Source organism: Diabrotica virgifera, chromosome 5 (genome assembly GCF_917563875.1).
Source record: "Diabrotica virgifera virgifera chromosome 5, PGI_DIABVI_V3a".
Taxonomy (NCBI): domain Eukaryota; kingdom Metazoa; phylum Arthropoda; class Insecta; order Coleoptera; family Chrysomelidae; genus Diabrotica; species Diabrotica virgifera.
The window spans coordinates 238,107,358-238,121,860 of NC_065447.1; the positions used below are offsets into that span (position 1 = coordinate 238,107,358).

Genomic DNA, 14,503 nt, shown 5'->3' on the forward strand with positions numbered 1-14,503 from the left:
TCGAATGGGACAAAAGGTGATATATTCTACTTGTAATACACTTTAATATGGCGTACAAAAAAATCATCCCCTAAATAATCATCCCTTAGTTACAACCCCTAACTTTAATTTTTTTAATAGCACCCTGTATATTTTTGTATAATTTTGGATGTGGTCTTTTATCGTCTATTCAACACATTTTTTGAAAATAAAATCGGTTCGTATATAACCTAGAAACTATCAGTTTATTTTTGTTAAATTGTGTGTCCCAGACTAAATTATCCAGGCTATATTTCTTAAACGAATAGAGATCGAATGGCACAAAAACTGATCTATTCCATTTGTAATACACTTTCATATGGCGTAGAAAAAATTCATCCATTAAATATTCATCCCTAACTTACAGGGTGCTATTAAAAAAAAATAAAGTAAAGGGTTGTAACTAAGGGATGAATATTTAGGGGATATTTTTTTTCTAGACCATATTAAAGTGTATTACAAATGTAATAGATCATTTTTGTCCCATTCGAAAATCTCTATTCGTTTATGAAATATAGCCTTGATAAATTAGTCTGGGACACATAATTAACAAAACTAAACTGATATTTTCTTGGTTATTTACGAACCGATTTTATTTTCAAAAAATGTGTTGAATAGACGATAGAAGACCACATCCAAAACTATAAAAAAATATATAGGGTGCTATTAAAAAAATTAAAGTTAGGGGTTGTAACTAAGGGATAATTATTTAGGGGATGATTTTTTGTACGTTATATTAAAGTGTATTACAAGTAGAATATATCACCTTTTGTCCCATTCGAAAATCTCTATTCCTTTAAGAGATATAGCGTGGGTAAGTTAGTCTGGGACACCCTGTATAAAGAGACTTAAAATGTGAAGTCACAATAATAAAATGCATTAAAAGCATGTTCTACATATAAACAACATTGTAAAAAAGGAAATTACTTACCAATACATCCGAACAAATTATCTTCTTCTAGTTTGTATGTTCCGTCAGCGCATACAGAGCATGACCTAGATATAACGGAAGGTTTACAAACACATTGTCCATCTTCAGGATCACAAACTCCGATTCCTCCTAAAACACCACTTGTGTTACACTTGCAATCCTCACAACCGTTTGGATTGTTGAGGTTTAAGTTCCAAAATAGTGATTTGCATTTGTTACAGATCCTTCCTTCCACGCGTTCTTTGCACTGGCATAGTTCACCCTCGGGCACTGATCCACATCCAGCAAAACCTTCCACTACACCAGCAGGATGGCAGTTACAATCTAAAACAAATAAAATTTCATAAATGTACCCACCCACTATTGTTTGAGATTTCACTTAACCCGGGAGCAGTCGCGTTCACTTCTGTCACGTAAGCAGTCGCGCGTAGAGAAAAAATCTCACAATACGAATTTCTTCTTCTTTCTCATAATCCTTAGTGCCCTTCAGGGCGTCGGATGTCGGGTTCCGCCTTTTATCCATTTCTTCCAATCGCTTCTATTGGTGGCCAGGTTCTTCATATCCCTCATACTCATGTGTCTCCTTTCACCTATATCCTGGATCTGGTCCATCCATGTCTTCCTCGGCCTTCCCTTTTTTCTTTTGTTTGCCATTTTGGCTTCATCTTTGTAAGTCTTTTTGCTCCATTCGTTGTATGTGTCCAAACCAGCTTAATTGTTTGTTTTCGATCTTCCTCATTATCGGTTCTTGTTCCAGCTCTCTTCTGATATCTTCATTTCTGAATCTATCAAACTTCGTAACTCCGGCTATTCTTCTCATGTATTTCATCTCGGTCGCGTTTATCATTGGTTCATGTTTCTTTTGCACAATCCATGTTTCCGCCCCATATGTCATTATCGGATTTACTATGCTGTTATATACTCTGAGTTTAGTTTTGTTGTTTATTGCTGATTTACAAAAATTGTATTATTTAAAGAGTAATACACGTTAGTTGCTTTCTTCAGTTTATTACTTATTGCCAAGTCCGTTTTCCCATCATCTGATATTATATTTTCCAAATATTCAAAAGTAGATACGTGTTCTATTACTTGTTCCCTTACTAGTATATTAGTATTCCTTTCTCTTTTCTCATCTTCATTTAGGTATTATCATAAGTTTTGTTTTGTTGAGATTCATTTCCATTTTTAATTTCTGTTTAGTTTCTGCATTTTCTCTACTGTGTCTGTGATTAAAACTATATCATCAGCGTATACAAGGGAGTTGATCTTTATTGCATTTAAGTTTTTATATCCTACTAGGTATTGAAGGTTTCTTGTTTGATCCTTGGTATTTTTGATTAAAGTATCCATGACTATTATAAACAACAGGGGGCTTCTTAGTCCATCTCCTTGTTTAATTCCCTTATCCCATTTAAAAGTGCCTGATCTTTCTCCATTTATTTGTACTTGGCCTTCTACTTCCATATATATAGATTTTATGACTTTTATCATCTTTTTGGTATATTATAGCTTTCCAATATTTTCCACATTATTTCTCTGTTTATCGTATCAAATGCCGCCTTCAAATCAACGAACATGAGAAATAGTTCATCCCCTTTACAGCATTGTTTCTCTATTATATTCCTTATAATGTAGACATTATTGTTTGTTTGACGGTTTGATCTGAATATAGCCTGTTCGTCTTCCAATTCTTTCTCTATCGCTGATCTTAGACGCTTCTCTATAATTCTCGTGTATACCTTGAATTCTCGCATTCATTATATGTTGTCCTTTTTTGTATATTGGTAGAACTATGTTTTTCTTCCAGTCATCTGGGATTTTCTCTGTACTCCATGCTCCCTTGCATATCTGTAATAGCCAGTCCTCTCCTTTTTCACCCATCCATTTATCATTTCTGGATCTATTTGGTCCTCTTCTGCCGCTTTTCCAAGTTTAATTTTGCTTATAGCTTCTTTCAGTTCTTCCTTCCTTATACTTTCTGGTTCCTCTTCCTCTTCCAGTTCTGCTCTATTTCTTCCTGCTTCATTTCTGTCTACTTCTTCGTGTTTGAATTTATCTTCGTAGTATTGTTTCCATACTTATACTATTTCTGTAGTCTCTATACAATACGAATTTAAATACGAATTTAAAACAAATTTCTATTTTATAATATTTTTATTTATTTGTTATGTTAAAAATATCTATTTCTAACAATTTTAAAGCTAATTGGTTCTCACCAAAGCCAGAAATTCCACAAAAAAAAAATAAAAAAATAAAAAATTTTTAAAAAAATATTAAAATACAATTCCCACGCATTTCTACAATCTTCCTCAAGGTACTTACGAGTGGAAAGTTATGTTGCAGAATTTTTCATCAAGTTATCACGGAAAAGGATAAAATATGAGATTTTTTCTAACGGCGCGACTGCTCCCGGGTTAATTAATAAAAGCTACAGAAATCGATATATTTCTCCAAAATGTCTACATGTACATTTACAATATTTGCCACAAGCATGTTTTGGCCTTCTCACGTGTTTTACTCAGGAATTTGTTTCCTAAATATGACGTACTTTATTCTTCTTTAAGTGCTAGCTCCTTTAAGACGGTTGGCTATCATTACGGCTACCTTCACCTTTGATACTGCTGCTTCAAACAGCTCAAGGGAGCTAAAAATTATACATATGCTTCTTCTGCCCTGTATCTTTCTCTGTATAATGATCTGCAGCAACACATATCTCACACCTCTCATAACATCACCCAGATTCTGCAATTTTATAATTTTAACAATTATTGTATTTACTATCTCCTCTTCCTTTTTGATTCTTTTTAAAACGTCGTTACTATCTACAATAGACCAGGGCTGATCTGTGAAAAAACGTCTATTATTGGATGTGAGAGGTGGCATTCGGATTTTTGCAGATAAAGTTAGGTGACAACTTCAATAAAAATAATTGGCTTATGCTCCTCCTCAAATATGCCCGGAACATTAATAAAAAAATTATAATATTTAAAAATTTCGAAAAACATCGATTGTTTTCTACTTTCTTTGCTTATAACTTTAAAACGATTCGTTTTGGAACAAAGTCGTACAGAAATAAAATAAAGATAATTGAATTTTGTATGACATATGACTGGTTAAATATGTCTTAAAGTATTATCCTTTCTGCAATATAGCAATAAATAAAAAATAAGGGGGCAAAATAACCCTGTTGTTATTCAATGTTTTTTAACCACTTTGGTGGCACTTAAAACCTTATTAATTCGCTTAGAAAATTCTTATAACATACTTGAACCGTCTACCAAATTTCATTAAAATCGACCAAATATATTTTGCATAATAAATTTGCAATCTAATTTTTTTTCAGTTCAATTTTTTTTTAAAACTTTCTGAACAAAAAGTAGACCATTTAGAAGTTGGCTAATTTTTTTACATATAAAGAGGCGCTCTACCTATCTAATACACTTTATAGAATTAAAATCGGATTATTTAAGCGGCCTCAGCAATGTTTTAAAATTATAAACAATTTTTTGGCTTATAAAGAAATAGCTTTGTTTATCAATAAAAAAATTAGTTTTTAGCAATGCAATTAATCAAAACCAGTATAATTTGACTTAAACTTTCAAATGCTGCAAGAAGAATTGCTATTTTATTTTTTAATCAAAAGTTATTCGGGTTCAAAAAATGCAATTTTTCGATTTTTTGAAAGTTCAACCGCGTTTATCTCGAAAACTATGCATCCTATGAAAAAACTTGTAAGAACATTTTTTGCTTAGAATTGCCCACGAAATACAAAAAAATGTTTTATTTTGCGAAAAATCGCTGTTATGTAATTCCTTAAGTTCTTTGTTTATAACAATCTTATCGACATCCGGATCAACTGTTACACAAAAACTTCGAGTCCTACGGGTCAAAATACATAAAAAACTTGGGTAAGTCCATCTAAATAAAGGAGACCGTTGCACCCCCACCCTTGGCGGCAACACTAATTTGTTTATAAGCCAAAAAATTGTTTATAACTTTAAAACATTGCTGAGGCTGCTTAAATCATCCGATTTTAATTGTGTAAGGTGTATTAGATAGGTAGAGCGTCTATTTATATGTAAAAAAAATTAGCAAACTTTTAAATGGTGTACTTTTTGTTCAGAAAGTTTTTAAAAAATTTGAACTTTCTTAAAAAAATTTAGATTGCAAAATTATTATGCAAAATCTATTAAGTCGATTTTAAAGAAATTTGGTGAACGGACGGGTTAAGTATGTTATAAGAATTTTTTAAGCGAATTACTAAGATTCTATGTACAACCAAAGTGGTTGAAAAACACTGAACAAAAACAGGTTTATTTTGCCCCCTTATTTTGTATGTATTGCTATTTTGCGGAGAGGGTAATAATTTAAGACATTTTTAACCAGTCGTATTTCATACAAAATTTAATTATCTTTATTTTATTTCTTTACGACTTTGTTCAAAAATTAATCTTTTTAAAGTTATAAGCAAAGAAAGTAGAAAAATTCGACGTATTTCGATATTTTTAAATATTTTAATTTTTTTTTAATGTTCCGGTCATATTTGAGAAGTAGCATAAGTCAATTATAATTATTGAAGTTATCACCTAACTTAATGTCCAAAAATCCGAATGCCACCTCTCACATCCACCTCAAAACAGATCCGCCCTGGTCTACAATCTTATTGATCAGATATATTCATCTGCAATTCTGCAATCGACTCCGCGATCACTAACGTATCATCGGCGTGTCTGATCTTATTTATAGCGTCTCCGTTGACTTTAATTCCATTTGATGTTTCCTTTAGTGCTTTCTGAACTATCTCTTCTGAATACATGTTAAAGAGCAGCTGAGAAAGTAGGCATCCCTGCCTTATCCCTCGTTGTATTTCTATTTCTTCTGATAGTTCGTTGCCAACTTTTACAGATGTTTCTTGATTAAAGTAATGATTTGATATTATTCTCTTTCATATGCAGATTATTATCTTGATGAACTAGACATTACGAAAGGCTATACACTAATTGATGTTTTCAAAAAGTATAAAAAAACTTAAAACCCTTACCTTCGCATGCAGGAAAGTTGTAATATCCTTCTTTGCAAGCGTTACAATGTTGTCCGGCAAAGTTTTCTTTGCACTCACACTTCCCATTTTGATCACAAGACAAACCAATAGATCCTGCCTCATCGCACTCACAAGCTAAAACATTATCAGTTTATAACAAAATGTGTATAAAATTTACATATAAATACCTACCGTTACAATTGGGATATTCATAATAACCAGGGCTACATTGGCTACAAGTTTTCCCGGCATAGTTGAACAAGCAAGAACATTTTCCAGTCGCACTACAGCTGGTTCCGTGGGATCCAGTCTTACTACAGTCACAAGGTTTGCAGTCAGGATAACCATAGTAACCCAAAAGACATGTATCGCAGCGTTGGCCACCGTATCCTGGTTTGCATATACAAGTTCCGTTGCTTTTATTGCAGATCTCCGGTTGAGTACCGCTGGTATCACAATCACAGTCTAAAATAATGTTTCAGAATTTAATAGTCATAAAAGAAAACGGTAGATAGGGTCAGGGCCGTCTTACACGGCGCCGGGGTGCGAGAGTCATCTTTGCGCCCCCTTTTGTCAGAAAATTATATGTATAGGTTATAGGTACGCAAAAATTAAAAACAATTATGTTTGCTCTCTTTATTTATATTTTAAAAAAAACATTGTTTGAGTATTCAAAAAAGATCAATCTTATAACACTACACTATATCAAAGTCAACTTTTCTAGCTTTAAAGTTGGCAAAAGTTTTTATTACTTCGGTGATACATTTTACTTCCTTTTCTATACTTATTAAAGCCAGGTTTTTCATCTGTCTTGGCCCATTGTTGAGCGCAGATAATTTTTGATTAATTTAAGTTTAGAAAAAGACCTTTCTCCTTCAGCTACTGTTACTGGAAGTGTTAAATATATCCTTAGAAATATTTGGGAAAACGGAGAGTAAATTATTAGATTATATAACTTAAAATATCGAGTGGAGTTGTGTCTTTATTTATAAAAATATTGGTAACAATTCTAACTCATGGAATACATCTTCATCATCTACCTATATCAGATCTATTTCCATACGGTAGTTATTTTTTTGTAAATTCAAACATTGTGTGTTTTTTAAGTTTTCTTCGGAGTTTCTCCAACTCAATATATTTTCCAAGAACGAAAAATTATGACTATTTTCCCTCAACATTTCAAATTCTTTCACTTAATTTTGCAATGGCAATGTCCACTAAATAATAATAATAATAGAAGTTAACTTTAAAATTTTGTTTTGGGTCTAACAGAGACTCGTCTGCAGCCTCGTAATTGAAATGTCTTTTTCGGGGACGTGGATGAACAGTTTCAGAAAATTTAGTTTCGCAATCGACTTCTTTAGCAATTGGTACCGAGTCAATTCATATCTGCTCAAACGCAGTGTCAGTGCGGTTGTTGGCTAAATCTTTACTAACTTGATCAAGCATCTTAACGGTTGCCAAAATAATAATATTCCGCGTTTGCAAAATCATACTGACAATATTAACCTTTGCTAAAATATTTTACCAGTCACGACAGAGCAGATAAACTTAAAGTTCTTTAATTTTTTCATCAGTAAGCTTGCGATGCTTCTTGTGTCATTGTCGTACTTGTTGTCAAAAATTGAATATAATGAATGCATCGTAAATATTCCCCATATTAAAACGAAGTATATTTTTAATGAGCCAATTCTATTCTCCCATCGCGTATTTGAAAGCGATTTTAATGTAAAGGTGGGTATCTCATTCATTATGACATTCCACCGTAATTTTGATGAGAAAAAAACATAAATTTCTTGAACAATTGAAAAAAATTTCTTATTTCCAATGAGCATTTAGCAGCATCATTTAGCACTAAAAAATTAAGGCTCCGAGCCGTACAAGGAACATAAAACGCACGAGGATTTATGTCTTAAATTTTTTTTGAAGGCCAATATTTTTGCCTCCCATACTTGCCCCATTATCATACCCTTGGCCTAGTAAATCATCTAAATCAATATTCATTAATTTCAAAAATTCTGATAAATAATTTGCTAATCCTTGTCCGGTAGTATCAGTAACCGGTAAAAAACCTAGAAAATTCTCTCTAACTTCGGCAAGTCCTATTGACGAATCGAGATAAACAAACCTAACAACAATAGTATCAAAGTTATTCCTTGTGTGAAATTCGACATTCAATATTGGTCAAAATTACGCTTCACCTTCTTGAAAGTATTTTCGGAATAATCTAAATGGGTTTCATATTTCATTTGCATATCGTAGGTGTAGTAAGCATTAATAGCCTTTGTAAAAAATACCGAAAGTGTACTTGTATATTTTTGTTAATTGTAGTTTTTTTTTTGAAAAGAATTTTGAAAACTTTGAAAGGACAAAAATCGTAAGTTTGAGCCTAGCAAATGTTCGGCTTGCGCCCCTTGGACTTGGCGCCCGGGTACCTCGCACCCCTTGCACCCCCGGGTTGAGACGACCCTGGATATTGTATTAAAAATTCTTTATTATTCACGCTCAGATATATTGTAATGGAAACCTAATAGCTACTACAACTACTACCTTCCGACTCCTAACCGCCATTCTTCTCTGTTTAGTCATAGACCTCGAGGGATTTCTCCTTCCTCTAGTTTTCTTTTCGATTTCCTCCCTCCATATTCCTCTCGGACTTCCTCTTTTCCGTCTCCCTTGTGATGTCCACGCCAAAATATGTTTAGCGATTCTGCCATCTGGCATTCTCTGTACATGGCCGTACCATATAAGTTGTGTTGTTTTTATGTCATCAATTATTGTATGTGTGACTCCCATTATTTCTCGTATTCTCTCATTTGGTATCCGATCTGTTATTGATTTGCCTGCTGCTCTTCTCCAGAAGTCCATTTCTGTTGCTAGTAACATTTTCTCTGTTCTTTGTTTCAGTGGCCAAACTTCACTGCCATATGTGCTCATAATGGCTATTAGGTTTCCGAGGACAGACGGGTCACTATATCGTCCCTACCATTTCCAACTATCGAATGTGAAAAATCGGGTTTTTCAGATTCGATACTTTGCCCTTGCATTATACGTGATACATCTTTTGGCAAATTCTTGTTATTGTAGCTTGATTAGGAGCTCGGGAAATATGCTGTTTAAACATATGAACATTTTTTCATTTGGTTGACTGCAAACTGACGAAAATATTTTGTTTTGTATAAATATAACTAAAGGTATATTTGTACAACGCTAAATGTCTAATGTGTCACATTCGTTAGTTTGTGTTGTAATTTATTCAACAGTTATTCAATTATAATCTGTAAACTGTCGAAAATGCTGAACTGCTGAGAAGAATAAAATGCACGTGTTTACAATTAGTGCAAATTTTGTTTCAGTATCGCTTCATCGCTTCCAAGAAATTCTTGTGAGGCAGTTTATGATTTCATTTTAACGGATTTTCATTATTTGATTATACAGTTATTCGCTATTATACATTCGCTACTTTGAATCATCGGACCGAAACAAATCTTTGATTAATACAAAAAGCAAAGTAACGAATGTGATTTTTGGAAAAAAAATGATAAGCAGTTCAAATTTGTTATCAATCTAACAAGGATTTAACATTACATACAAAAAATATAAAAAATTTCCCATTTGTCAATGCGCTGATTTAGGAGTGTCTAAAAAAGAGTTATTTTGCTCTCCTGAAAAGTACCACTTTTCACATTTGATAGTTGGAAATGACAGGGACGATATTTCCTTTTACTGAACACTCTAGGAAGGTAACGGGAAACCACCCTAGAGCCTAACTTTCCCAAGAAAAAATCATAAAATCATAAAAGCCGAGAAATTTCAATGACCCCGAGTACTGGCGCTCCTTAAACAGAGCAGTGATGCTAAGGATTTCCCGATCAGCAAGAAGCATGAATACATTTTCTGAAGAAAGAGCATTTACAATTAACATCTACAAAGAAACACTAGCTCAATATTGTCATAGGAGATTTTAATGCGAAGATTGGCATAGGAAAACAGGAAAATATAGTATGGGAATACGAAATGAAAGAGGAGATATATTGGCACATTTTTGTGTAGAAAGTGTTTGTAATTGAGTGTTTGAGTTAAATCAAGTTAAACAACTGGTGTCAGAAGGGGCAATAATAAGGGAAATAAGTTATTTTCGAGAATTTGTATGGTCAAAAGAAGAAGCGAAACAAAGATAAAGGAAATTCGAGGTATGATTACTGCAATTAAAAAAAACGGCACGAAAAAAACGGAAAATGTTGACAATAAGCTGAAGAAAGACGTCGTAAGGAAGAAAACGAAGATGAAGATAGACGTCGTCAGGAAGACAGAGAGTTGTTTGTGAGCCTTATATCAAAAATAGAAACCTCAAAAGTGAGTTAAAAAGATATGAAAAAAGAAATTGAAGAGTCAAAAGAAGAGAAGATTAAAGAAATTTAAATAACAATAGGTTTACTGTTTACTAGACTTACTAGAGAAAAGACGTGATAAGGTAACGATAACTCCTGAAAATATCCGCCTGGAAATTGACAATACTAAACAACTGTGAGTTAAAGGCAATAATTTTTCCACTGTCAACTAAATAATTAAGCCTACTACATTTGACGACGAAACCTTATATTTTAATGTCATTCCAGAGAATAGAAAAAGAAACAAACACCAAATCTGGATCAATCTTCACTACTACAAAGCGTTAAACTTTCGCCTCTAACATTCATTAGAATCGTTGTTGACACCAAATGCGTTTTTTATTTTATCGTACTACATACGTAGTATATTATAATAGATAAAGTTATAGGATCGTGCAAAAAAATTTTTTTTCAAATTTCACTTTTTTTTAGACGATTTGAGTCCCCCTGAGTCTAAAAAGCAAATAAAAAAAGCATGTCGGAAGTATGTACGTACGTACGTATGTCGCCACCGCCCAGCAAAAACTACCGGACCTATTTCGATGAAATTCGGTATTAAGTTTAAGAGAATTTTGTCGAGAAACGAAGCTTTTCAAAAAAACCTCTCAAGGGGGGCCGAAATAGGAGGGTTATTTAGGGCCCATTTTTGCAAATTTTGACCAAAACGAATGAAATTTAACTCGAAGTTAGCTCATCGATAAGTAAATAGAAATACGGAATTTGACATTTCCAAATTCAAAATGGCGGCCAACATGGCCGACCGCCCACCCGACACATTTCCCTACCGATCTAAAAACTTGTTTAAGATAAGTTTAATTTGAAAAAGTCGTTATATAGCCTAAAGATGGTGCTGTAAGAATAATATTATCGTTTTTCAGAAAAAGTTATGGGTTGCCTATATTTAAGGGGTCAAAATTTGACATAACTTTGAACTAGATTTTCTCAAAAATGGCTGCAAGGAATTTGTTTATTTTTTGATATATTTTTGAAATCCTATCGGTAAATTGAATGACATTAGTCAGATTTCTTAACTCCCCATAGGAGGGGAGTTATGAATTTTCTATAAAAAAATATTCGAGTGCCCGTAACTTCCTTTTTAATAGAAAATAAAATTTGAAATTTTGCAGACATATATGGTACTTTATTATCTATTATCACAATAAATTTTTCCCAAAATATGGCTTCCGGTTGAACCGGAAATGAAAAAAAAATCTTAATTTTTTTGATACGCCCTGTATATTTTTACATATTTTGAAAGAATTCAAAATTACCTTTCCAATGACATAAAACTCGCTCTTGTAGCTCAAAAACTCGAAAAGTTACAGTAAATAGAAATTTTGCTATAATCTTGTGTGTGTCCTCTCTCACGCGATCATAGCAGAGCATTATTAATTATAGGGCAGTCAATGAGGGTATTTGGCTCCGAATTCCATCCTACTACATTGATGTACTTGATATTTTCACAGTAAGTAGGGAATAGCTCAAGAAAAAAAATCTACCCTATATACTGTGGCGCTTTTTATCTTGGGGCGGTTCCCACCCCTTCAAGGGGGTGGAAAATTTGTTGGTCAAAATAAGCACCGAAGTGGCTAGAGAACCTATTTCTAAGCAAAAACTGGTCTATACTTTTTTTTTGAGAACTCAATACTTTTTGAGTTATGCGTAGTTGAAAATTGGCCATTTTCATTGAAAAATGACACCTTTTCGGACGGTTTTTGTGAATACCTTGAAAACTATACATCGAACTAAAAACACTATATAAAACATTTTTTAGTTATAAATAACAAAGAGATTCGTTCCTTCGAAAATGTTCTATTTATAATACAAAAAGAGATATGGTAGGTGAAAAGAGTTTGTTTTTTTGGTGCATGCTCAAACTGGTGTATTCAACTTGAAATAACAGAGGAACGGTAGGTTTTAGGTGTATATTGCTACCATCGCCTTTTGTAGTGTTTGAAAAGGCCTTTAAAACGAGCACCATTAAATGCCGGTTACATTCAAACTAAGCGAGATATGGTGCAAAAAAATATATGACTAATGTACTTTAAGGAAAAATGAAAGGTACATACATTTAACCCCTCATCCACCATAATTTAAATGCATTGTTTTTCTTCTGCAATACCTTTTAATATAGCGTTATTTCTACTTTCAAAAAGTTGAACGGGTTTAAAATGAATGTTTTTTGTAAAATATGTGATCAAATTATAGAATGCATTTTTAAATTTTCTTAAAAATCTTCCTTTTTCTCCATGTAATTCAAAAACAAAATAATCGTTTCGTTTTGATTCAATTAGAGTCTCTTGCCATCCCCTGACACCTGGTGTTTCGGAATCTATCCCTTGTCAAAGAGGCTTTACAAGAAGACTGAATTGCACCATAACGAAACGAAAAATAACTGCAGATATTAAAATATTTGCAGCGGAGTGTGGTTAGACTGTCCTCTAACGGGGAATGACGAAATGAGTGAAAATAATTTCGACCACGAGTCAGTAATCTGTTAACCGAGATACAGTAGTACCAAGCGGCGCCGCTAGGAGAACACTCCAATAATGCGTCGCAGATTACTTTAATGAAACGTGGTCATTTGTACTCTTAAACCGAGTAAGGTATAACAAAAAACAAAATAATCGTTTCGTTTTGATTCAATTCGAGTCTCTTGCCATCCCCTGACACCTGGTGTTTCAGAATCTATTCCTTGTCAAAGAGGCTTTACAAGAAGACTGAATTGCACCATAACGAAACGAAAAATAACTGCAGATATTAAAATATTTGTAGCGGAGTGTGGATTATTGGAGTGTTCTCCTAGCGGCGCCGCTTGGTACTACTGTATCTCGGTTAACAGATTACTGACTCGTGGTCGAAATTATTTTCACTCATAAAAATAAAAATGTTCCACCCCCGAGAAGGGGTGGGAACCGCCCCCATGATAAATTTATAAACAACACATTGAAAATAAAATGCAATTCCAGCGAAATTTCTAATTTATACAGACAAGGTAAATTAAACTTGCAAACTAATAAATCGAGAACAGTGGTGGTAGACTTTAGTTCTTATTTGAAGAAAAAGGAAATTCTAAGTGCTAGAAGACAATTAAGAGAAACAAAAATATTTGTGAATGAAGATCTAACGAAACAAAGGTATTCATTATTGAAGAAGGCAAGGAGTAAGTTCGGGAAGACTGAGGCATGGAGTTACGATGGTAGAGTATTTATAAAGAAGAATGATGAAATTAAAGTGATTACTTGCGAATCGGATCTTGACAATTAACGTGTGTGGGCTACTTTATACTCAAAGTTTCTGTAATGTGTATATTAGTGACTGATAAGTTTTTGTTGATAGTAATTTAGATATATTAATTTGGAACTTAAATTCGTTGATTTTGGTTTGTAGTGTATAAGAGGATAAAAATATTGATGTTGTTAATGAGTTACTTATAGAAAAACTGGATGTTTTAAATTATTTCAATTATTGTTTTAAGTTATTTGGTTTGTCAAAAATTTATGAAAAGAATTTACTACGGTATAGTAGAAATAAAATAGGTGTAAAAAAATATATATTAAATAATAAATATAATATGATTAGGATTTGATATCAGGGGACAACTCAATTCATGACAGGGATTCACATAAACTTTCAGAATTGTAGGGGACTGAACACGAAAACTGCGGAATTCTATAAAAATTGCTTGGAAGGTAATTATGATGTAGTAGTAGCTGTAGAAACATGGCTTCGGGAGGATATGGTTGATGGAGAACTAATTGATATAAATGTATTTAACTTATTGAGATCTGACAGAAACCAGGAGATTTCTGGCAAAACTAAGGGAGGAGGAGTATTAATGGTAATAAAAAAGGAGCATAAGATTTTAAAAGTAACACAACATTGTTCATCTTTTGAAATTTTGGTTGCGGATTTAAAAATTAATAACAAATTAAGTATAAAATTAATTGGAGTGTATATTCCACCAGATTGTAAATTACATGACTATGCGAATTGCTTCGAATTGTTACAAACACATATTACTGATATTAATAACACGTTTATTTTTGGCGACTTCAATATTGCAGAAATTAAAGGAACCGAAAATCTAGATTTTACTAATGGAAGTGCTAAGTTTAAAAG

At 33.0% G+C, this 14,503-nt stretch overlaps 1 protein-coding gene across 1 annotated transcript in view; it reads right to left on the minus strand.

Moving 5' to 3' along the window:
• The window catches only part of LOC114329586 (laminin subunit alpha), a 192,193-nt gene that overhangs the window by 73,405 nt on the left and 104,285 nt on the right, over positions 1 to 14,503 (minus strand). The window contains exons 9-11 of the mRNA XM_050651827.1: positions 6,183 to 6,455; positions 5,991 to 6,125; positions 950 to 1,273 (exon numbers count right to left, since the gene is read on the minus strand). Of these exons, the coding sequence (XP_050507784.1) occupies positions 950 to 1,273; positions 5,991 to 6,125; positions 6,183 to 6,455 (732 nt within the window). The remainder of the gene's footprint in view (positions 1 to 949; positions 1,274 to 5,990; positions 6,126 to 6,182; positions 6,456 to 14,503) is intronic.